This window comes from Vespula pensylvanica, chromosome 17 (assembly GCF_014466175.1).
Source record: "Vespula pensylvanica isolate Volc-1 chromosome 17, ASM1446617v1, whole genome shotgun sequence".
Classification (NCBI taxonomy): Eukaryota; Metazoa; Arthropoda; class Insecta; order Hymenoptera; family Vespidae; genus Vespula; species Vespula pensylvanica.
In genome coordinates, this window is record NC_057701.1 from 3,037,535 (window position 1) to 3,063,714 (window position 26,180).

General features: G+C 28.3%; 1 protein-coding gene across 5 annotated transcripts in view; it reads left to right on the forward strand.

Annotated features, from left to right (window-relative positions):
• LOC122635153 (microphthalmia-associated transcription factor) overlaps window positions 1-26,180 on the forward strand; it is a 120,570-nt gene that overhangs the window by 29,199 nt on the left and 65,191 nt on the right. For all 5 annotated transcript variants that reach the window (XM_043825024.1, XM_043825023.1, XM_043825022.1 and 2 more), the window contains 2 exons: window positions 6,698-6,905; window positions 9,528-9,947. In XM_043825024.1, coding sequence (XP_043680959.1) covers window positions 6,698-6,905; window positions 9,528-9,947 — 628 coding nt within the window. The remainder of the gene's footprint in view (window positions 1-6,697; window positions 6,906-9,527; window positions 9,948-26,180) is intronic.

A 26,180-nucleotide genomic window follows, 5' to 3' on the forward strand; every position in this document is an offset into this window, starting at 1 on the left:
TTTTTTTCTAATATAATTTCTTTTTGTTTTTATTTCTTTTTTTTTCGTTCTATTTTTACTAACAAACGAGATATTCAATCGGCTCTTAATTTGTATGATCACCTGTGTGTGTTAACATATGTACATACATAAATAAATACACACACACACACACACACAATATATCTTTATATATACATAAATAAATAAATAAATAAATATATACATACGTACGTACAATAAATACATATATAAATGTATACATACCTACATACAATAAATCTATATATATATATATATACATACACACACACATATATAATTCCAATTCGAAATATATTCTTTTCTACTTGGTCTAATTTCCTTTCTCTTTTTTTTTTCTTATTAAATTTACAAAAACCGTACGAGTAAGTACGTTCGCGAGCTCTCTCTTTCTCTCTCTCTCTCTCTCTCCCTTTTTGTCTCTCTCTCTCTCCCTCTCTGTCTCTTTCTCTTTAAAGTCTTCTACCTACGTACCTACGTACGTTAACTACGTTAGGATTGCACTTAGCAGAAATAGTGGGGGGGTTACTTCTGTATCGCTTGTTCGCCTTAATCACCTTTTGGTCTCTAATTAAAATCGGCTTGGCTGGGTTAACACGGTCTACTCTCTTCGTGTAGACCGACCTTTATGATCAATTCGCAGACGTAATCGAAATTAACGTTCTAAATTTGTAATGAAGAAATGGAAAATTGTGGCTACACCAGCTAGTGCTGATGAGATATGCTTGTGTTTAACATTGCTAGGGGTGCTAATAGTAACTGTGCTAACAGATGTACGTGTAAGTCTACTGTACGTTTAAGTTTATGTGTTGGTACAGTCGTAGGTGTAGGTACTGATGATGATGATGGAGACGAGGGTGAGGGTGGGGGATGAAGCTAAAGATGGGGGTGGTTGTAATGGACCAACACTCGGCCTAACTCTCACACATTTAAACGATAGGATTCGTTAGCGCGAATATTAATCGAGTGTCTTGGATTTAACATACGTTTTCCATGCTCGAGAGAAATCAACGTCGACGAGATTTACCGACGAGCTTACAACATACGACGACGATAACGACGACGACGACGACGACGACGACGACGACGATTTTCATTTTGGTTTTTCTTTTTTCTTTCTTTTTTTTTTTCCTTTCTCCTTTTCATTTTCGTTTTCGTTTTCATATTTGTTTCGTTTTCGTTTCGTTTTCGTTTCTCTCAAAGTGTACTTACTTACACGCTGGTACCACTCGACGCAAATTTTTAACGTTTTCTACACCGACTAAACTCATTATGGTTTAGATGTTATGTTAACGACGTGTGTACGTATGCGATAGTGGACAAGAAATTTTTTTACTTTTTGTTCTTTCCTTCTCTTTCTCTTTTGATTTGGTTGGTTGGTTCGTTCGTTCATTCGTTCGTTCGTTCGTTCGTTCGTTCGTTCGTTCGTTCGTTCGTTTGTTCATTTATTCGTTTAGTTTCTTTTATATCGGTCGAATCGTTGATATAATGATTATTGTTTAATTGTTAGGGCTTTTATTTGGAAATTAGATATGTCATGTTGTAATTGACATTTCGTTATACGTTATTCGTGTATATACTATCGTATCGAATTAGTTTATTATGATGTTTAGAATATTATTATTAATTTCATTATTATAATATATATATATATATTTATATAATATTATTATTCTAATGTAAATTTGTTAATCGTGTGTCTTTCTAGAAAATCAATCGTTATTCGCGCTTGTTAATCTCTTTAGATTATGTTAATATTATTATAATTAATTAAAGTGTTTATTTGGAAACTCTTATTTCATAATTGATCTGTTATCAGAATATTATTATTAATTTTAGATATTATCATCGTTATTATTATTATTATTATTATTATTATTATTATTATTATTATTATTATTGGAATTATATGATCATGAATCTTTTAGTAATTATACTTCATTTCATATATGTATATTTTTTTTGTTTTCTTTTTTCCGATAGTGATTAGCTCGTTAACGTTAACTTGCAATTAGTTTGACAATGTTATTATATCATTAGATATCAAGATACTTTATAAAGAGCTATTCTTAATCTATTTAGATTATGTTAATAGGATATATTATAATAAGATCTCATCTTTTATATTTTCTACTCGACTTGAAATTTGTGTTCGTAAGGTTCTAAAGTAATATCGTAAAAGTCTCCACCCCCCTATCCACCCCTTCTATCTATTTTCTCATTTTCTCTAACGTTAAAGTAACGATATTAGAAATTATTAGATATTTTTATATCGTTAATATTAGTGCAATAGACGAAATCTCTTTTTCATTGTAAGTTGACATTTTCAATAAAGATAAATTTATTTCACCGGGTTAAAATAATATTTTCTTTCGATTGATAATAATTTTAAAATATTGAAATTACATTCTGCTTTATTACTCTGCAAATTTTTTTTTTTTTTTTTGTTAACAAATAACTGATAATATAAAATAGAACGTATAATGATACGTAAAATGATATAGAATATAATTAATAAATATAAAAGTAATAATCGTTATCGTATAATAAATTGAAGTCGATAAAATTATTCATAAATTATGATACATACGAATAATTATTTTATATTATTCATTATTAATTCTCTACATAATATCATTATCTATTAATTTGAACTATAAAAATATGCTGAATAAAAAATACGTTGTTTCTACGTAAAACTAATGATATTAATATCGTTATATTGTTATATACATACATAAATAAATAAATAAATAAATAAATATATATATATAATATTATATTAATATTTAATATTATAATAATAATAAATAACAATAATATATATATATATATATTATAAATATTACAATATTATAATAATACATACAAATAATTATTTTACAATATCTATTATTAATTATCCACATTATACCATTATCTATTAACTGAAGATATAAAAATATACCAAATAGGAAATAGAGGAATTGTTTTTTGTAAAATTAATGATATTAATGTCGTTACCTCTCTTAATGAGAGAAAGAGGGAAAAAATGAGTGAGTGAGTGAGTGAGTGAGTGAGTGAAAGAATGAAAGAGAGAAAGAGAGAGAGAGAGAGAGAGAGAGAGAGAGAGAGAGAAAAGAGGAGGGACACAACATCGTGTAATATCTGCTCTTCGTAGAAAATCCTCGTTCGCGATAGAGGGTGGATAAGAAAGAACTAGAGAAGAGGATATATATTTGCATGAAGCTGCCATAAGCGATCTACGTTGTTCTTTATACATGCACTAAATTCGGTATTATGATTCTACATCAAAATATACCGGGTGTTTCTTTTTAATACGATACTAAGTATCTTTGGATCGTATTGGTTTTATAATACAAATGTTTCAAATGTAATAATAATTGTTAATTGATTAGACGGGGAAGAATGTTATATTTATCGCAGCTATTTCACAGAGTTTTCGGTTTTTAACCACTTAACTTTAATAAATGATGCAAGTTACGCGTTTAATCATTTTCTTTTTATCGACTGGTACCAATTCAAACATGAAATTATTGTCAACTTTCTTTCTTTCTTTTCCTTTTTTTTTTTTTTTAATCCAAATATTCAATAATAATAATAATAATAATAATAATTATTATTATTATTATTATTTAGTTTAAATTCTTTTAACTTTTATCAAATGCGACACGTTTTCTAATTCTAATAACGAAATATGAATTTCCCTTGATGAGTTAATTGTTTGAACGTCGATGATTATGCGCATTCGTAGAATATTCGAGTTCATCGTGTTACGTTTTAAACCGACGTTAGAACCATACCTAATCCGTTAAAATCAACAATGCTGGGAGCACCACTCTCCAGGAATTTTCACTCACTCAGATCGCTAGTTCAACAGTTGCAATCGGATTATGGAAACGTTTTCGGTTTGAGTTTAGTTGAAGCTCTGTATTACTTTGTTGTGTCGTTACTTAAATAAAGAAAAATTATGAAAGAGAGATAGAGATAGAGAGAGAGAGAGAGAGATAGATAGATAGATAGATAGAGAGAGAGAGAGAGAGAGAGAGAGAGAGAGAGAGAGAGAGAGAATATACTTCTTTACTTTGAACTATTTCACTCAATTCTCGTGCGTTCTTTCTTGATTTCATTTTTTTCTTTTTATTATTTCTTCTTTCCTTTTTTTTTTTCTTTTTAATTTTTATTCCTACTCAACAGTAAATAATAACTTTTTTTTTAACGACGAACGAACACAATTAACTCCGTTAGATCGTAAAATTTATTACCCTATCGTTAAAGTCAACCACAAAATCTGTTCAAAGAAGAATCAACGTGAGGATAGATAGATGAAAAAAAAAAAAAAACAAAAAAAAAAAAGAAAAAAGAAATGAAAAAATAAAATAGAAAAATTATTACAAGGTATTTAACGTTAGGTTTCTTTCCTTTTTTTCTTTTTGTATTTCTTAATTTTCTTTTTGTCCTTCTTCTTCTTCTCCTTCTTTTTCTTTTTATCTTTTTTTCGATTAAAGAAAAAGAAAAAAATTAGTCTTTCTATAGAATCATCGTTCGTAAACGATATAGAGATATTAGATACGAAGGGAAAAGGATGGGAAACTCATAAATACGGTTCTACTGAAATTAGGAGCCCTTAACGAAGTCAGTCATTAGATACGAATATATGCAAATGTCTTCTCATTGTTCTAGCTCGTGATTAGACGGCGTAGCAATCGCCTTATGTGTTCATGCATGTGACGATGCAACCTCAGCCAAAGGCGAATCTAATCTTCTATCGTTTCGATTGTACATGTATGTATGTAATGTATGTATGTATGTATGTATGTATGTATGCATGTATGTGTATATATATATATATTCATAAGATGCATGTACATGTGTAATAGTGTAATCATTTATGTAAATTGAATATGGATCTATAAGTTGGTAATTTATTAGATTTAATTATCTTCGAAAGATTTGTGTGTTCGTTTATTAATATATATGTATATTTATATTATGTAATTATCTTGAGAAAATAATGAGTATTATATGTATATAATATATAGGTATTTTGTAATAAGAGAGATAGAGAGAGGGAGAGAGAGAGAGAGAGAGAGAGAGAAAGAGAGAGAGTACGTGTGGAAGGAAACAAAAATAACGAAAAAAAAAAGAAGAAAAAGACAAAAAAAACAAAAGCAAAAGAAGAAAACCAAAAGTTGAATAGGTCTGGTAAAACGTACGTTTAGCCGAGCAGAAATCCGTGTGAGCAGGTAAACCGGGTAACGATAAAGGAGAGACGTCTCGCACGTTAAATAAACGAGACGTACACTTCTCGTATTTATCTCTTATCTCGCTTAGCATATACTATTTATCGTACTTAGCATAATCCATATCGAGCGGCCCGACGCGTGTATTCGAGGCACGATTTCGTCTCTCTTCCACAAAGTGGAATCTTACTTATGTAACTTTCTCTCTCTCTCTATATATATATATATATCTCTATCTATCTCTTTTTCTCTTTCTGTTCTTTCTCTTATATATATATATATATATATATATATTTAAGTGATAAATGTATGAAACGAAAGTGTACCTATAAGAACATTTTAAAGCTCGGTCAAATCTCGATCCATATTTTTTATGATGTGTAAGAGAAAGAGAGAAAGAGAGAAAGAGAGAGAGAGAGAGAGAGAGAGAGGAAGAGATAGAGATAAAGATAGTGAGAGAAAAAGAGAAAGAGATAGAGATAGAGATAGAAGCGTCTCGAGAAACGGAAAGCAAAACTCTGTCCAAATTGCACAATCTCTCTATTTTGGTTTTCTTATGGCCACAATTTGGCCATGTTCCCAAATTGGGAATGTCTTTCAGATTTAGAGTTCATTTCGATTGAACGGTCTCTACTTTACCGACCAAAATTGATCAATCGAGGACATATTACTTATTACTTATTTATTTATTAACTTATTCGACGTGCTGAAATCCTAATTGACTTTTAATGATATTGTATTTGTGATACACCTATCTAGGAATATACTGGGTGGGTTAATAAGTAATTATTGTCAAGCGAGGTATCTTCGTGAATTTATTTGAAATAAAAATTAGTTTTATCGACATCCAATCGTATATATAATTAATTGGTTATTTTCTTGATAATTAGTTGTTGCTTAATTAGTTGTACCGTCGTAATGATTAAATTACAGTTTTCGTATGTTTTGAATTTTCTTCGTGTTTATCTCACGTTCGACCTAATTTACATGATTCTGATAAGATAGACATAAATCTGTAATCAAATATTTTCAAGATACTTTATAGTTTGCAGATGAATTTTTTCTTGTATCTTCCTTTTTCTTTTTTTTCTCTTCTTCTTTTTTTCTTTTTTCATTCTGCATTTTTCCCTTTCTAATTAATTAGTTATTTAATCAATTCTTTTTTCTTTATTATCCGTTATTATATTACAGTAATATACATACATACATATATACATACATACATACATACATACATACATACATATATATATATCGGTTTAATTAGTTTATTATAAATAAATAATATATATTATAGTTTAGAAAAGTCTGTTTACTTTTACTTAGTTCGTTCTTTTTTATTTCGACGTCATATATTATATTATTATTATTATTATTATTTTGTTGATTCATATATATATATATATATATATATTTCTTTTTTGTTCTTTCAGTCCACCGACATTCAAAACCGCGACACCGACTTCGCGAACGCAATTGAAACTGCAGCTGATGCGAGAGCAGCTGCAGGAACAAGAGAGACGAGAAGCTGAGTTTCGACAAAGCTTGCAACAACAGAGACCAGCAGCTGCACATCCCAGACCTGTACCTCCTACGCCTTTGTCGACCATTGGCGTCGATGTACCACCGCAAGTTTTACAAGTAAGTTTCATTCGAATCAATCATTTCCTATTATTTCCAATCAATTTATCGTTTCGTTTTTTCTTTCAATTTTTTTTTTTTTTTCATTTCTTTCCCTCAAAAGATATCAAATTAATCTTCTTAACATTTAAACTGATTTAATCTACGTATCGATACAAACAGAACTTTTCTAATTTATTAAAACATACAGTAAAAAAAAAAAAAATAACAAGTAGACTTAATAAACGATCGATGATTACTAGTCTAATAAGTGCATGCAGAATGCACTTTTATTATTTTATTATTTATAAAGTGAATTTAATAAATAATCAATTGCGAGTCTAATAAGTGCATGCAGAATGCACTTTTATTATTCTATCATTTATTAAAGTTTATTAAATAAAGAAATAAGCAAGAAGAATTTGAAAAAAAAAAAAACAGAAAGAAGAAATTAAAAAAGGAATCGATTGCTTGAAATAATTATTATAAATATTTCGTATATTATAATAAAAGATGGCGATCGTTGTTAACAACATTTACGTGTATGTAGATTTTGAATAGTTTCGATTGTTTCAAGTTTCTTTTTTTTTTCTTTTTTTTTTTCCCCAGTGATATTCGAAAGCGAACGGTTTGCATAACATTCATGGACATAGATATTCTCTGTATGTATATGTATTTGTGTGCGTTCGAACGACGATGTCGTTTGCACAACCGGCATACGGTTATATTGACAATCGTGCGATACTGTTATGCCAGTTACTAGTTCCATCAATGTTATCTGGATGCATTGTATAATCGCATCGTCGCCCAACATCAAAAGCCAGCTCGCAATGGTCTTAACGTTAAAATAAAGGAATTGCTTATCTTCGATACTTCTCTCTCCTTTTTCTTCCTTTTTTTTCGCCTTTTTTTTCTTTTTTCTTGTACTATCTTTATTCGTTCGTTCATTCGTTCGTTCGTTCGTTCGTTCGTTCGTTCGTTCGTTCGTTCGTTCGTTCGTTCTTTTTTTTCTGTTTTTTTTTTTTTTTCTTTTGTTACATTAGTATTATAATAAAAAACTAAATAGAAAAATTTTCTAAGATATAATATTCTGTAATATTTTTTTTTTGTTTTTTTTTTTTTTTTAATCACGAGGATATTATTTTAGGAAATTCTATCGAAATGACGCGAAGTATGCAAATTGATATTTCATTGATGTTATTTTAAATATATGTATTACATAATGTTAGATAATTCTTTTTTTTCTTTTTTTGATTTTGCAATCATAGAAGTAATTATTGCGATATTTTATATAAATATTATCTTCTTATTTTATTTATATTTATTATAATTATATTAAAAAAGAAATATCGATATCGTCTCATAAAATTCGTTTTTTTTTTTTTTGCGGATTACACAACAAACGGCACGAAATAAAAATTGATATTTAATTGATATTATTTAAGAGACATTATATAACGTTATACGAACAATTGGTTTTTTCGATAATTTTCGAAATAACGATTAGGATATCTTGTATAAAAATTATTATTTCCTTTTTTTTTTTTTCTTTTGTTAAATATATTTCATATTTCATATTTTTGATATGTTATATACAATATTACATAACTATAGATAATTGTAGAAATAGAAATTATTGGTCGTAGTTTCTTTTTTAATTTATAAAATGAATTAAGAGAATAACAGATATAAAGTATGAGAAACAGAATCGTCTTTTACTTGTTTCTTTATTTTTTTTCGTAATTACTCCTCCTCATCATCATCATCATCATTATCATCATCATCATCATCATCATCATCATCATCATCATCATCATCATCATCATTCTTATTATTATTATTATTATATTTTATTTTCTTAAGGCAACGATACGATACACTACATAAATATAAATACATCGTATCGTGAGAGATAAGGTGCATAAGCAGAGAGTAAAAATACATTAAAGTTGATGTCACGAGATAGTTTTAAGCAGACGATAAAAGACGATCGAATAAATATCGATTTTCGAGATTATCGTTCGTTTCGATAATAATTCTTTTTATTTTTTACTCTTTAATCGAGTTATTGCCCTCAACTCTCTGATATTACTATTAAAGGGTCTGAATATACGAGGATATTTTTCTAACATTTTTAAATTACAACTTATTGAATTTAAATGTTTCCCTTTGATGTATAATTTATTATATATATATATTATCAATATTATATTATTTATATTATCCAAAATTTATATATATATATATACATATATAAATTTTAAATGAAACTCTAAATGTGATTAATATTTTTTTGTGATATACATTCATATTACACACATAAACATTATTTAACAAAACAGTTCAATATTTATAAAAAGAACATCCCAAGAAAATTATTAATCAATTCGTAATATACATATATATATATATATATATATATATATATATATATATATAAAAGTTCTTCATAAAATTTATATAATAGTATTACACTAAAATGACGTTTATATAGAAAACGAAGAGAACAATTTCTGATGAAAATATTGACCAATTTTAATACATATATTCACATAAATCCGATTAAAAATATACAGTAAAATGACTTCAATAAAGAAACAAAAATTAAAAGGACAGATACTGACTATATTAATCGATTTTCAGGTGCGTACGTTGTTAGAGAATCCTACGAGATATCACGTCGTACAGAAACAGAAGAATCAAGTGAGACAGTACCTTCAAGAGTCTTTTCGCGGAGTTGATTGTGGTACTGGAGTAAATGCCGTACTTGGTAGTGCTGGTAACGATAGTAGTACTGGTGGAACACCGGTGGATGTTGGAGGAATACCGTCAACAGCAGCAACATCGGCACCAGTTCCACCAGCACCGGTTCTACCAATGGTGGTGCACAGTGCACCACCAGGACCGACGGTTCATCATCAGAAACCGCAGCATCCTCATCTAGCTTCGTATCCACGTGCACCGGGACTTTTGTCTCATGGTAATCCGGTCTCTGCTAGTCCTGATCCTACTACAGGTGCAATGTCTCCTGGACTCTCTAGCGTAGCTACCAGTAATTCGGAGGTAAGGATATTATATATAATATTGATATAGATGTTTAGGGATATTATATAAATATTTTTCATATTTAAGAAATCGTGTGTTTGTATATATCTTATAACATATATATATATATATTATATATTATTAATATATATAATATATACATACAATCTTATAATATATATAATGTGTATAATCTTATAATATTTATATTATATACATATGTATATTATTATATGTACTTTATATATATATATTTAAGATATTATATATATATATATATATGTGTGTGTGTGTGTGTGTGTGTCTCTCAACTTTCTATCTTATAGATTCTTTCAATTAAAAATTGAATCGATTGTTTATCGAATTTAATGTTTTGATATTATCGATGGCTAGATCTCCCTTTTTTTTTTTTTTGGTGGTATTTTTGATAATTTATTGTCATAAGGTATAAGCGAAAAAACTTCTCAAAAAATCTGAATCATATTAGTTTTATTGTTACACGTGTCAGGCCGTGTGATTTTTTTTTCCTTTTCTTTCTTTCTTTTTTTTTTTTTTTTTTTTTTTGCATAATTTAATAACATTATTCTTTCGCACGCCAATATCAGAATTTGAATTTCAGTATTTTCTGAACTGACAAATTGAATAGCAATAGAGTGTTAGATTTTAACGATGTATCGCAATATTGTAGATGCGATCATGTTTATAAAAATAAAAAAAAAAAAAAAGAAAGAAAGAAAGGAAAAAAAGAAACCAATTGAATTTGATTTTGATTCGTTGCAATATTGGATACAATCAAATACTCGCTCGGTAAAAATATTTACAAAGTAATATAAAAAATCAAACGCATCGTAGAGTATAACAATATATATATATATATATATATATATATATATATATATATATATATTAATTAATTATGAATGAATCCTTAATTACTATTAAATAAATATTTTTTTTAAGATGCATATTATGCATCTTTCTCATTATAAAATTTTGAATCTTTTTCTCAAAAAAGAGATTTTCGTGTTTGATTATATTTTTTTATTATTAAGTAAATTTAAGAAAAACAAAATATATATATATATATATATATATATATATATATATATATATATATACATAATTGACTCGTAAAAGATAGAATTTGGAGATAATAGTATTCGAAGACGAACTGCTTCATTTGACGTTGCAATGTCAGTAAATCAACAATTAAGATCGAAAGATATAAATAGATATTAATTATCGTAGTTCAAGTTACTCTTGTAAAAGACCGAACGACTATGATTTGTTCTATTAGGCTATTTTGATAGAAGAAACATCGTACTACTTCAACTGGATAATTATTTATTTTTTTTCTATTTTTTTTTTTTTTTTTAACTGGTATAAAGTGTTATTCGTTTATTGATTTTTATAGGAGTTTAATAGGAAGATTACTACTTTACCGATGGAGTCAATTTTTTTTTATATATGATAATATATATATATATATATATGATAATATGATAAAATGAATGATTAGATGATCAATGTTACAAACGAAATAATCTAGAGGATTTTTATTTAGCATTATATCTTTTGATGTATGTATGTGTTAGGCCATTTTGATAATTATCGGGTTATCTTTTGATCCGTAGGATCGTTCATTAGTGTTTTCATGATATTCAAACGATTTCTAATTTCTTTTAATCGACGTATCGATTACCGTATGAGAAATTTTGATGGAATGGCATTTAGTAATTTCGCGTGAATAGTAATTTCACTGGACTAGAAATTTTCGACAAAATACTGGTATACTCATTATCGATCTTATGTAATAGATTGCAACACTACTAACATGAGTTAGTTTCGTAATTTGAAATATTTGTATCGTAATGAATCATTTACTATCCGATTTACTTGAAGTACATAGATCGTTTGTGGTTTTTATTCGAAAAGCTCTCTGGTTTTCTTTTGAAATCCAATTCTATGGAATTATTTATAAGAGAAACGATTAATCGTTTTTAGATTTATCGTCTATCGTCTAATATCGAATCTCTAATGGAAACTATTTTGTGTGTGTGTATGTGTGTATAAAATGTTTATATATATATATATATATATATATATATATATATATATATATATATATAAATAGAAAACAATATCTTTCAAAAATATTTCAAAGAAATTGAGATTGAGTCGTCAAAATTTTATTTCAATCTGAAGCTTAAAGAATGAAAAAGAAAAAAGGAAAAAAAAAGAAAACAAAAAAGAACAAAGAATACAACGAACATGTTGAGCAGGTAGATTTCAAAAACGTGAATCTTTCGTTCCACTTTCTAAGTAAACACTATGTTTTTTTCCTAGCTGATATTAAATGCCTAATTTTGAGTGAAAACAACGGTGGTACGTGTTTTTTCTTTTTCGAGGTTTACGACGAGTTTTGAAACATAAAAAATCATTTTGGGAATGATGTAATACAAACACATTTACACATATAAATGCACACATTCTTATATACATACATACATACATACATATATATATATATATATATACACGTACAACATATATATATGTATATATTATATATCTACACATATGTACGTGTGTGTGTGTGTGTGTGTTTAATGTAGTAAGCCTCAATTGAAGGACAGGAATCAACTTCTGTCTCTGTCAGTCCGTCATTCAGTCAGTCATTTAGTCAGTCAGTCAGTCAGTCAGTCAGTCAGTCAGTCAGTCAGTCAGTCAGTCAGTCAACCAGTTTGTCTATCTTGATCCAAGCAATTTACATTGTTGTAACATGGAGTTGTTTGTTCGTATAGCAGATAAACGAGAGAAGGACAGCTCGTGTCTTCTTTCTTCGTCGAAAAACCCTTGGAATATATATGTTACGCAATGTTCGTAATCTGGGACGTATCCGTTATCGTGTGTATCTTTTGAGAACGCGTTTTATATATTGCATCCTCATGTTCGTTTACAAAAGCAAACTGTGTCGATTGGATATCTACACATTCGCCCTTATTAACCCGTCTTGTATCAATTATATGTGACATGGGAAAAAGCAAAAAAATATATTAATATGACTAATAAGTTGCTATTAAATTTATTAATAAATAATTTATATATATGTATGTATGTATGTATGTATGTATGTAGGTATGTATAGTAATGAAATTAATATTTTATATTTGTATATGCAATATTAATTTTATATAAATATTAATATATAGTATTTTATTTTTTATATTACTTATTAGTATATGTATATAAATACTGTATCATACAGTACTGATACTATTATAACTAATAGTACATACTTTAGAAAGTATTTGTATAGGTATAATAAGTTTTAGTATAATAACACTATTATTATAAGTATTATATAGTATTATATAATACTATTAATATTATAATATAATATTAATACTGTATTACAGTAGTAATTATATATATATATATATTTTATTTTCTTATATCTAATATATTTTTTAATACATATCAAGTATATTTTTTAATTTACTTCTCTTTTATATAAACATTTTATTTAAAAAGAAAAAGAGATAAAAATATAATGTATACCATTATATTATGGCGAAAAATTCAATATGATTATTGATTTTATATATATTTATAAGAAAGAAAAAAGAAGAAAAAAACTAATTTCAAATATAAATTCTATTTTTTGGGAGGAGAGAAAGATGGAAGGAGATAGATAGGGAGTGGGAAGAGACATGAATTAACTAAACAAATTTTCATTAAGTTTTTCTTTGAATTCTTGTTTCCATCGAGTTAGTAATTTATTACTGTACATACGTACATGTGTATGTTTGTGTGTGTTTGTATATATATCTAATAGAGAGAGAGAGAGAGAAAGAGAGAGAGAGAGAGAGAGAGAGAGAGAGAGAGAGAGAGAAAGAAAAAGAAAGAGAAAGAAAGAGAGAAAAAGAAAGAGAAAGAGACTTTTCCCGTGGGAAAGCGAAGTTTTTTATTAAGTCATACGTACATACCTACTCGGTGAGTTCTGAAACGTACCGTATATCACACGGAATTATAATGAAAAGTGACGAGAATAATTCCGTTCATATATCTGGCCTAAGTTAACACTTTTCACCTCTGTCCTGTGTCCAGCAGCGTGCATACTCACTTTCGAGTTTCAACGATTCTATTGTCACCAATGTATCAACAAATTTATGTTACATTCGAAATGGAAACTACGAAGGAAGAAAGAAAAAAAAAAGAAAAGAGAGAGAGAGAGAAAGAAAAAGAAAAAGAAAAAGAAAAAGAAAAAGAAAAGAAAACTGGTATAATAACGTTAAAATTTACGATCCATAGATCATTCACCAATAATTTTTTATCGATCAAAGCGCGAAGTAGATGTAGTTACGTGTATATATTTATATTTTGTGTATATACATTTTGACACTTATGTATTTTCTTTTTTTTTTTTTTTTTTTTTCCTTTTATTATCTTTCTTTTTAAAGAAATATTTTTCTTCTCCTTTTTTTTACTTTTGAACTGAATCTGCTGAATGGATTCAACGTTGAATTATATTTACGTATAAAAATATAAACGTTTCTATATAATGTAATACTAATAATATTGACGGAACATTAAAATAAAAAATAAAATAAATAAAAAAACAAAAGATAGCCTTAAAATCAAAACATACAAATAATTGCAATCTAATTGATCAATTGATTGACAATCAATAAATGAAAACAACAACAACAACAACAACGATAATAATAACAATCATAATAAAAAGATAAAAATAAGAAAAAAGAAATTACGCAATATGTTCATGCACATATTTCGATAAAATATAATTCGATTGAATGAAAATGTTTAGAAATATAATATTCAAAGGAAATATTTCAAATTCGTTTCGAATGATTTTTAATTAATTGAGACGTCGAAACGTGTCTGTTAGAAAGAGTTAGAATATCGTCTGTAGAATATACAATATGTAATACATAATAATACAATACATATGGAGACAGATATATACATATGAGAAACAAGCTGGTCGCTCGTTAAGTCGTCAGCTTTACGATCTCGGCCTCTACTTAATAAGGCGAAATTGTTTTTGGTGACGACGTATGTACGTACAATACCGAGCGACCGCCTTTAAATTGATCTTTTGATCCGTCGAACTCGGTGCCGCCGAACAACTACGAACATATAACGGGTGACACGTAAAAATAATCAATACATTCAAACACTCCAAGTTCTCGATCGAAATTCTTTTTTTTTTTTTTGTTTTTTTTATTTTCTTTTTGGGAGAGGAGTTCATTTTTGTTACGAATTTTTTCTTTTTTTTTTTTTTTAATTCTATTTTATTTATTTATTTATTTATTTTTTTTATTTAGAGGGTAAGGAATTAATTTGTTAATAGTTTTATGATTTAATGTAATAATTTGTCGGTGAAAGATTTTTTTTCTTTTCTTTTTTTTTTTTTTTCGCTTTTCTTTTTGGTTTTTGGTTATTGTTGGTAGAAGAGAAACGATCAGACCAACTATTTGTAATATAGGTCAGGGAATTACTGTTAACTTGTGTATAGACGGTTAATTACTGTCTATGATCAATACGTTCGTTAAGGAATCATTCTCTATGCCTATAAAGGAAAATGTCGACATACCATAGGATTGGAATTTTCTTATGGTAGACACGTTTGCATAATTATCTTTTAGCGTTCTCTATTAATGCTTTTTATCGACCTTTATTTCAGATAATTTATTTGTTTTTCTGTTTTTTTTTCTCTTTTTTCTTTGTTCTTACGGATAGAAAAATAGGAGAAAGTAAAAAAAAAAACTAATTTATAAATTATATATAGATCAGAGAATATTAATAATAATAATAATATAACATAATATGATTATATTATATGTATATACATTTTTTAGTTTTTTCATTTCTTTTTTAATTCATAGAAGAGAAATTATTTTCTATTATATTATTTTGAATAAATATAGATATATATTTCATATATATTATATATATATATATATACACATGTACATTACAATCAAAAACTATAATAAAATAATAACTCATTATTATACTACACCATTATTATATAAATAAATACATATATATATATACATTTACAAATAATACTGAATGAATATGAAACAATAAAAATCTTTTTTTTTTCGAACACATACAACAGTTCGAATCATCGATTGATCATCGAGAAAATACTCCTTTCACAAAATATTCATTTTTATCTCGAGATATGAAAATCTCGATACGCTTTTATATAGATTTAGAAAGATTTCAGTATAGTCGTGTGAATAGATGCGTCAATGATTGAAAGACTCTTGAGTATAAGAAAAAGAACCAGAAGAAGAACCAGAAGAAGAACCAAAAGAAGAACCAAAAGAAGAACCAAAAGAAGAAGAAGAAGAAGAAGAAGAAGAAGAAGATGAATAGTTCTGGGCTAATATTTGAACCTCTTCAAATGCCACCAATCTCATTTGTCGACTAGCCCCGACGGTCCTCTTCTTCCCCTTCTTCTTCTCCTTCTCCTCATCTTCTTCTTCCTCCTCCTCTTCCTCCTTCATTTTGAATAATGGATCAGACGCGACCCATGGAACACAAAGTAGATATCCGCGGTATTCGAACGATAACGGGTACAAAGTGCTTTTACCATCGTATCCGCTTATGGCAATTTCCACGCGTATGCCTCTTTTACACGTTACTATTATCATGGATCTTAGATCAAAACTATCGGGCTATCTAATTTTTTTTTTTTTTTAGAGATTATTTTTTACCACTTATTTATAATCGTTACTTCTAATTTTCTTGAAGTTATATTTGTACTTTGATTTTGATACACTCGAATATATTTGACGTATATCATAATGATTATATATTACGAAACAGTTTATTTTGTAGTATCGTTTAATTATTTTAATTAATTCATTAATTGCATTTCATATTTAGAGTTAGTCTTGTTATTCGTATTTATATATACATGCATTATTTTTTTTTTGTATATTTTGCATTCTAGATATTATACATGGTAAAATTATTGCTTTTTTTTTTTATCGTTGTTATTAGAAATGATAATTCATGGATTATTCATATTTATATTATTTTGCATTTTGAAATACTTATGTAACATATATGTATATATATATATATATATATATATATATATATATATATATGTAATGGTGTAATATAATAATGTAGAATTATTATAAAACAGGAAAGAAAGAAAGAAATGAAAACAAAAATGTCGATAACGCGCATTATAAATAACGTTATGAAATAAAAATGTTATGCAATAAAAATCTTATCTTACGGTATTAATATAGATATTATAAAAATAAATATGAAAAAACGAATAAAAGAGAGAATGTGAGTTGGGAGAGGGAAGAGAAAGAAATCAATAAATTTTCGTAGAAAATTCGTCTGATTATCTAAGATGATTAATAGTGAAAACGTTTGAGACTAAGCAAAACTAAAATCGGTTACAATCTTTTCATTGATAATTGTATAAGTACTCTGTCACTTCGTTAGAATCATGATAACTGTGATAAAACAAATGCGTACCAATGGAACATTATGGTTGGATTCGTGGGAATTCCAACGTGTGAAATAGCCGATGTTTCTCTGGTAAATAAATTGAAAGAGGATATAATCGCACGCGTTGTAATGTAATTCGTATTATTGCCGTTAGGTAAAAGCAAAAAGTACAAATGAGAGAGCGAGAGAGAGAAAGAGAGAGAAAGCGAATGATTGAATAAGTATGTGTGTGCGCGCGTGTGTATGTGTGTGTCAGAGTGAGAGAGAGAGAGAGAGAGAGAGAGAGAGAGAGAGAGAGAGAGAGAGAGAGAGAGAGAGAAAGAGAGAGAATGAGCAAGAGTGAGAGTGAATGAGTAAGTGAGAGAGACAGAGAGATGCAAGCACGTATGCATCGAGGAAACGTATTGATTAGTCAACTTCTAATTTTGAGACGATATCTAATTATTTATTTCACGATGGTTATCTATAACTCCTTAGAAAGATCTGTCAAAGAATTATATTTTTCCCGCAATCTTGTTATTAATGTCTCCTCTAATAATTTCTTATGTGTTGTATTCTCTTAGATATCCTTTTTTTTTCTCTTTTTCTCCTTTTTCTTTTCTTTCCTTCTTCTTCTTCTTGTTTTGTTTTGTTTGTTTGTTTATTTATTTATTTATTTATTATATTTTTCTTTCTTTTTTTCAATCGAATTTCCCAAAAGAAAATTTTATATGTTTTTGAAATGAGTGCGAGAAGAAGAAAAAAAAACAAAAAAGAAATTAATGAATTTTTGTGTCTGTATTACGTGCTGCAACGGGCGCGCGTTAAAAACTAAAACAAAACTGTACATTAAAAACGTATATTTTTGGATTGAGAAAAGTATGTCATTAGAAACTGACATAGATGTAACAAAAAATAAATTAGTTGGAGAATATTTGATATTTTTCTGAAATGAGTATAAAAGAGGAAAAAGTAAAACGAAGGAGAAAGAATTTAGAACGAATTTTTATACTTATATTATTTCTAACGTGATATTTGGTATGTTTCTTAAATGAGAAAACTACCTGCTTATGTGCGTCGTTAGAAAATGACGTATCTAGATCGTAGATTTGACAGAAAATAAATTATTCAGAGAAAATTTGTTATGTATATTTAAAAAATAAGTGGGTGTACGAAAAGTTACAGTGAATTTTTCATGCAACTATATTTTCATGTTCTCATACTTCTTATCACGTATAAACATAACACAGGAAAAATATACTGATGAAAGTATGACGTGGATTAAAAAAAAAAAAAAAAATTAACGAGAAAGAAAGAAAGAAAAGATAATAGATAAAAATACTGAATAAAAAAAGAAAAACTATAAGAATGTTCAATAAGAAAGATTAATTTACACATTATTAAAAATTTATTAATTATTATTATATATATATATATATATATAATATATTTTTTCTTTTTCTTTTCCTTTTATAACTACGAACAAATAAGATATTCACGTCTATTAACACATAATATCAATTATTAATACAATACAAATTTTCATTTCTGAGTCAGTAAGTTAAAGTCGATAGTATAACTATTACGTTTAATTATCAATATATCGTTTTAGAATATTTTCAATATTATTTACTCTGCGACATCAAGCCGGATACGATGTTAAATCGTCGATAAAAGGATTGTAGTTTCCAAGAGAAATTTTTGACGCGAACGAAGCGAGTAAAGTAAATCTTTTAGTGACAATTCACTTATACATCTTTACACACGCACACAAACTCATACATACATACATACATACATACACACAAACAAGTATGTATTACATTACTTACGATATATGAACATACATATACATATGTAACTAAGTGTATGTGTGTTTATGTGTATACATATATATATATATATATATATATATATATATATATATATATATAACTAGAAAGACCTAGTTTTCGAGTAAGATGTAATACATACGTAGAACACATTAAATTCCGAGGATTTCTCGAGCTCGTCGAGTGTAATTTTGAAACTCGTGCGAAGAACTCGCCAAATCGTCGTTACATGGAAATCCGTGAGAGTTTTCAACGTTCAAACGACGTTGAACGATCGGTTTAATGTCTACCGCTTTTATACCGACGTTTCTTTTTTATGAGTTTCTCTGAAGCAGTATCAATTCGCTCCACCCTACTCCCACTCGTCGTCCTCCTTCGACCCCACTTCAATCTTCAACAAAAAAAAAAAAAAAAAGAAAAAGAAAAGAAAAAGATAAAAAAAAAGAAGAGAGACGATCCTTGCGTCGATGTCCTCGCGATCTCGAACGCGAGTGGAATGAAGAAGAGGAAGAAAGTTACTTACAATTGCGTTGCCATTTTTGTTTGACACCAAAAAAGCTACTGGAAATGTAACTGTGTCTTGCAATCGAGATGAATATCGATTAAAGGTATCTTTGATCGATTAAAGATATAATATATGTATTAATTTGATTATTATATATACTATTATATATACTATTATATATATATATATTAGTGTATATCACTATATATATTTATTATATATATTATATATTACTATATATATTATTATATATTAGTTATATAAATATTAATATAATATATAATATATATATATATATATATATATATATATATATATATATATAGAAATTTCGTTCAAAAAATTTCTTTCGACTATCAAAATTTTAAAAATATATTGATATAGATCACTATATATTACTTGAAAAAATATATATAAATGTTCGATATTTACAAATCAAACGAAAATTAGAAATTAACGAAAATGAAGAGAGATCAATTTTAGATTACGTAATAATTCATAATAATAAAGAAAAAAGAAGGAAAAAAAAAAGGAATATCATTGTGAAATTTAAACACATTGTTATCGTATGCCCTTACAAATTTCGTAATTTCTTTTAGAGTTTATGATAAAAATGCACGAACGATAGATTAAATTAACTAAATGGCGCGTTGACGAAAGAGTCTCTCGTACTTTGAATCATGACGTAGCAATTTTCTAAATCATTATATCGTGTACCGGGTCATAGCTCGATAAATTCCATGAATTACGTTATGTGATCAATTTCATCGAACTAATTCCTTGTGGGCACTGTATATAGTTGGAATTAGAACCTAGGACGTTTAGACTAAGCGTTATTGTATAACAAATATATTTTCCTTTTCTCTCTCTCTCTCTCTCTCTCTCTCTCTCTCTCTCTCTCTCTCTCTCTCTCTCTCTCTCTCTCTCTCTCTCTCTCTCTCTCTTTCTCTGTGTCTCTTTCTGTAGAATTATCTTCATCTTTTCAATGTATTATAATATTAATCATAAATGTTTCTTCGTTCTTATTGCTTCAAAATAATAATTAAATTTATAAATACTAATTATCAATAATTATTGATTAATAATAAAATTGAAATAATAATTCACCGTAGTGAAGCAAGTAATTTTTCTTTCATAAATTTTTTAACGAAGTAATAACGATATAAGCGTAAGTGCTTATTTATGTCGGAAAGTTTATAACAACTTGAGAGATTGAGTTTAGTTAAGTTTACTTTACGAACGAAACGACGCGGAGTCAAATAAATGAACAATGAATAATTATGTATATATCCTTCTTTATATATGTTTTTAATGAGAATACCTATTCAATGAAAGCGACGATATCCTCAAAGTTTATTGACAAAAAGTTATTATGATTAGCGTGCTCGTTTCGAAATTTTACTATATATTTAATATTTCTTTTTATCTTATCGTGAAATTTTTATCTAAGTCAAAGTCTTATTAGCTTGCAATAACATAGCACGAGAGAGAGAGAGAGAGAGAGAGAGAAAGAAAGAAAGAGAAACCTTATAGTTTATTAAATATATATATTATATAACTATATAGTAATATGTACTTTTATAATAAAAATATAAATTTTTAATGAAATATATATATATATACACACATTATATATTATTTCAAATATATTTATTTATTTAAAATATTACTTAGAAATATTTGTAATAAATTTATTTGTTCTATTTTCTTTTTATTTGTTCATATATTGTTTTAATATAATATAATATAAAAAAATAGTATGAATCAGTATATGTATTTGTGTGTGTGTGTGTGTGTGTGTGTATATTTCATAGTTTTTTAACAGTTGAAAAATCCCGAATAATTTCCATCGGCTCATAAAATAGAAATGGATATAAGTCAAATATAAAAAAACGTTTCCTGTTACAAAATACAGGAAAATCTTGATAATAATACATTTACATTCGCTTCAGAACGTCCAACATAATTGATTCTAATGACATCGTTAGTTTAAATAACTAATCGTCTTTTAACATATTTTTATATCATTTTAATTTCCTCAAACAACGTTTTCCATAATCAAATCATACATACTTGCATCTTACGTAAATGCATTAAAAGAAACAAGAAAAGAAAGGAAAAAAAAAAAGAAAAATTAAATAAATCGAATAAAAAGGCAAAACGAAGGAGATACGTTTCAAGCCGTTTCTTTCGATTCATTCATTGCGATACGTCGAAGAAATAAATTTGAAAAAAAGAAGAAGAAAAAAAATAGAAAAAGAAGAAGAAAAGAAGCAATAAAGAAGGAAAAAAAAAGGAACAAAAAAAAGTCAAAGGCTGCAGAAAAGAATATTAAAAAAATAACATAATTAAATCGACTAAGAATAAGAAAGAGAGAGAGAAAAAAAAAGCATGAAATTACAATACTATCTTGGATGACCTTCAAAACCGTTAACAGATCTCTATGTATGTACGTGTATATGTATATATACGTATTCGATCCTTGGACGTGACACAAAATGGATTAACGGTATAATTTACTTAATGTTTAAGGAAGAGAAAAAGAGAGAGACAGAAATAGAATGAGAGAGAGAGGAGGAGAGAGAGAGAGAGAGAAATAAAAGGAAATAAACAAATACGTATTCTTTTCCTCGTACGAGCATGCGATAAAAACGTGTCATCTCGGTGATTATTATTTCTGATTATCGATTATATTATTATCGAGATATGAAGAGGAGGATAACGTGAGAGAGATATCGTAAACATTTTCTTTTGATTTATTTATTTTTTTTTTTTAGTTATATATTGTTATAATAATATTGTTATAATAATAATAATAATAATAATAATAATAATAATAATTAATATGATTATTATTAATATTATAATTCTTAAATTTTCACGCGTGGGTCGATATTGATCATTGAATATTTTTTTATTTAATAATAAATAAGTCAAACGAAATAAATTTTGTATTTAATATTTAGTTTTTTTATATTTGTTATATAATCATAGATAGTTTTTAATTTCTTAATTGGTTAAGTCTATCTATTCTATATATTGATATATTTCTTTATTTCTTTATTTATTTATTTGTGTGTGCATACTGCGTGTGTAACTTTATAGAGATAGTAATAATAAGAATAATGATAACAACAACAATAATAATAATCATAATAAATGATAAAAATGTTAATCGAAATATCAAAGTAATATTAATTTTAGTGAAACGAATCGTTTTGTTTCTATGAAAATAATTTTATACGAAAACTGGATCAACGATATCTATAGTTGTAATCTAATCTGATCTTTTCATTCTTTAAAACGTAAAGAGAAATCCAATGTATTTGTCCTATAATGATTAAACATAAATTTTACCGTTACACGATTATTATTTACTTTGAAACTTACGTAAATCCACTTTGCAGAAATTATTAATTAAAAAGCCGTCGTTGTTACGCGTAGTAAAACGTCGAAACATTATAATCTAACAGCTTTACTACATATTTGTGCAGTTGGTTAATAATGGAAATAAAACCTTGTGTCTGTACGTTTACGATCGAAATTTAAATATAAATACCTAATGATTGAAGATCTTTTGAAAATTATATATAATCGCGAGAATAACGTGACAACGCTTTCTCGCGTTGAAACCTCGTTTCTTTTTCCTTTTACTATCTTTTCAAAGAATTATTAAAGAATCATTGCATAAATAAAATTTCAATATACCTCAATATCCCAAAATTAATCGTTATAATGTCATCCAATCGATCGAAATCCATACGCTCTTAGATATATTAAAGCATTAAAAACAAAAGAAAAGAAAACAAAGAAAGGAAAAGAAAGATAAACTTACACCATATGAAAAAACAAACCAGTGAAATATTACCTGCGATGATTACGTCTTGTTAAATTATTCCCATGGTACCTGTGTCAACGAAGATACGATTATTAATCGATCAAAAAAAAATATATATATACATATATATATTATAAAAGTACAAATAAAAATTACGAATAAATAAAAGAATAATAACAATAACAATAAAAAAAGAAAAAGAAAAAGAAAAAGAAAAAAAAGAAATCGTAAGACGAGAAACAACCTGTTGCGAGGACGGCGGCCGATGGCATAGTGAGAAGAGAGAGCGTGCGCTGTGGCATAGTAGGTAATAGTTACGTACGAAAGTTCGGGCGCGTGTCTGACGCCGGCCGAAGTTTTCCGAAATATCCCGAAGTTCGTCGAACGATTGGTGGTGGTTCGTTCGTTCGTTCGTTGGTCGTTCGCGTTCGGTTTTCACGCGCGAACGAACATTGCCGAAGCGGTTGTCATCGGTCGGCGTAGACCGAGCTTCTTTCAGAACGGTTCTTCGTACTCATACGGTTCTGAGTCTCGTGTGTTTGTTGTTGCTGCTGCTGCTGCTGCTGCTGCTGCTGCTGCTGCCGCTGCTGTTTGCTGCTGAACTTCGCACGTTTTCAATCACCACGCGCGACGACGGTGTGTTCGCGTGTTGATAATAGTTCTTCGATCGTCGTTTGATTTTCTCTCTATCTCTCTTTATTTCTCTCTCGTGCGTTCTCTCTCTCTCTCTCTCTCTCTCTCTCTCTATCTCTCTCTCTCTCTCTTTTTCTTTTCTTTCTCATCCTATAACGCTCGTTCGTCTTTCTTTATAAAATTAAAATTAAAACAAATAGAAAAGAAGAAGAAGATAAAAAGAGAGAGAACATCGAACGTAACCTAACTATCTTCGATTAATTTCGTATACTTTCGTCGCGCTTCGGCACGTTCTCTCTCTCTCTCTCTCTATATCTCTCTCTCTCTCTCCCCACTTCTCTCCTCGTTCACCAATCAACTCCCCCCATTCCCTTTCTATACGAAAGACCGCTTCGCACTTCTCTCGCGGGAAATTCGAAAGATCCTTTAAGGATAAAAATTGTCAGGAGAAAAAATAACAGGAAACGAAAGAAAAAATTAAACATCGTCCGATAAATTGTAACAGTGCCGAGAGACTAGGTGAATTCGTCGTTGACCTTCGATAGAAATTATTGCAAGATAATTAACTATATCGTTAAACGTGAACGCGACGCGTGCATTCGTGTGCGTCTCTTTCTCTATCTACGTCTCTATTTACGTACGTGTACGTGTAGATGTCTGTGTCGGTGTGAATTTGAGTGTGAGTGTGCGCGTACCTTTTCTGTGAATGTGTCTGTGAATACTTAAGGAAACAACAGGAAGATACGAGATTGTATCGTATCGGATCGGATCGGATCGGATCGTGGAAACTCGGCCGGTGGCCTCGATTAAAGAAAAAAAGGAAGAAGTACGACCGACGACCTTGACGATCGGCGAACCGCGTCGCGTCGCGTCGCGTCGTCCAAGTTTCCTAGCTTCCTACGAAATAAACTCTCCGTAACGCTTCGTACGGGAACAATTTTTTTTTGCGTTACGCTTGGTTAACACGTTTTCCTCTTTATATTTTCTACTATCGTTAATCTTTATCCTTCTTTATCATATATATATATATATAAAGAAAATAGAAGAATAAGGATCGATAAAGACAGATACAACAGAATAGTTGGTTGGTTGGTTGGTTGGTTTATTGGGTAATCAAACGACCTTGGTTGGTTGCACTTACATGTGTGTGCTATTTAGTAAGTACTATTCGGTACAATCGACCAATCATCGTGGTCGTCGTCGTCGTCGTCGTCGGTTGTAGTTTTCTTTTTCTTTGCTTTGTCGTTGATAGGAGATCTTACCATCTTTTTCTTTCTTTTTCTTTCATCGAATTTTTTCTCATCAACGAAAAAAACCGAAGACGATGCACTACAGTAAGATATATCTCTAGTAGTGACCTGTAAAATTCTAATCGATCGACCCGATTGTCATTCGGAACGAAAGGACTACTCCGCGAACGAGTTCAAAAGGTTATAGGCTCGTTTAATTGACCTTAGAAATTGTTTCTTTTCGTTCGAAGATGAAAAGGAAGAAATAGAAGAGAGAAGAAAACGAACGAAATCGAAGAAGAAGAAAAAGAAGGAGAATAATTCGTCCGTTCTGCTTACGTTAGTTCATAGTGTCTTTCGAACGAATAAATAATTCGAATTTTTCTTTTTTTTTTATAACATCGTTCGATCGCACGAGTTTTACCAGTGGGATCCTTGAAATAGTTTCTTTTCGTTGGATAAAAAAAAAAAAAAAAAGAAAACGAGAAATAAAAACCGAAAAAGAAGAAATCGAAGAAGAAGAAAAATTCATTCGAGCCTTCGCTTGCGTTATGAACAAATAGTTTTATCGTTATTATGATTATTATCGTTATTAATATTTTTGCATATCTATATTTTTTTTCTCGAAAAATCCGACGATCCTTGAAAAGTCAAACGATCCTTGAAATTGTTCCTTGAATTGGAAAAAAAAATCAAGAGATAGATAGAGAGATAAAGAGA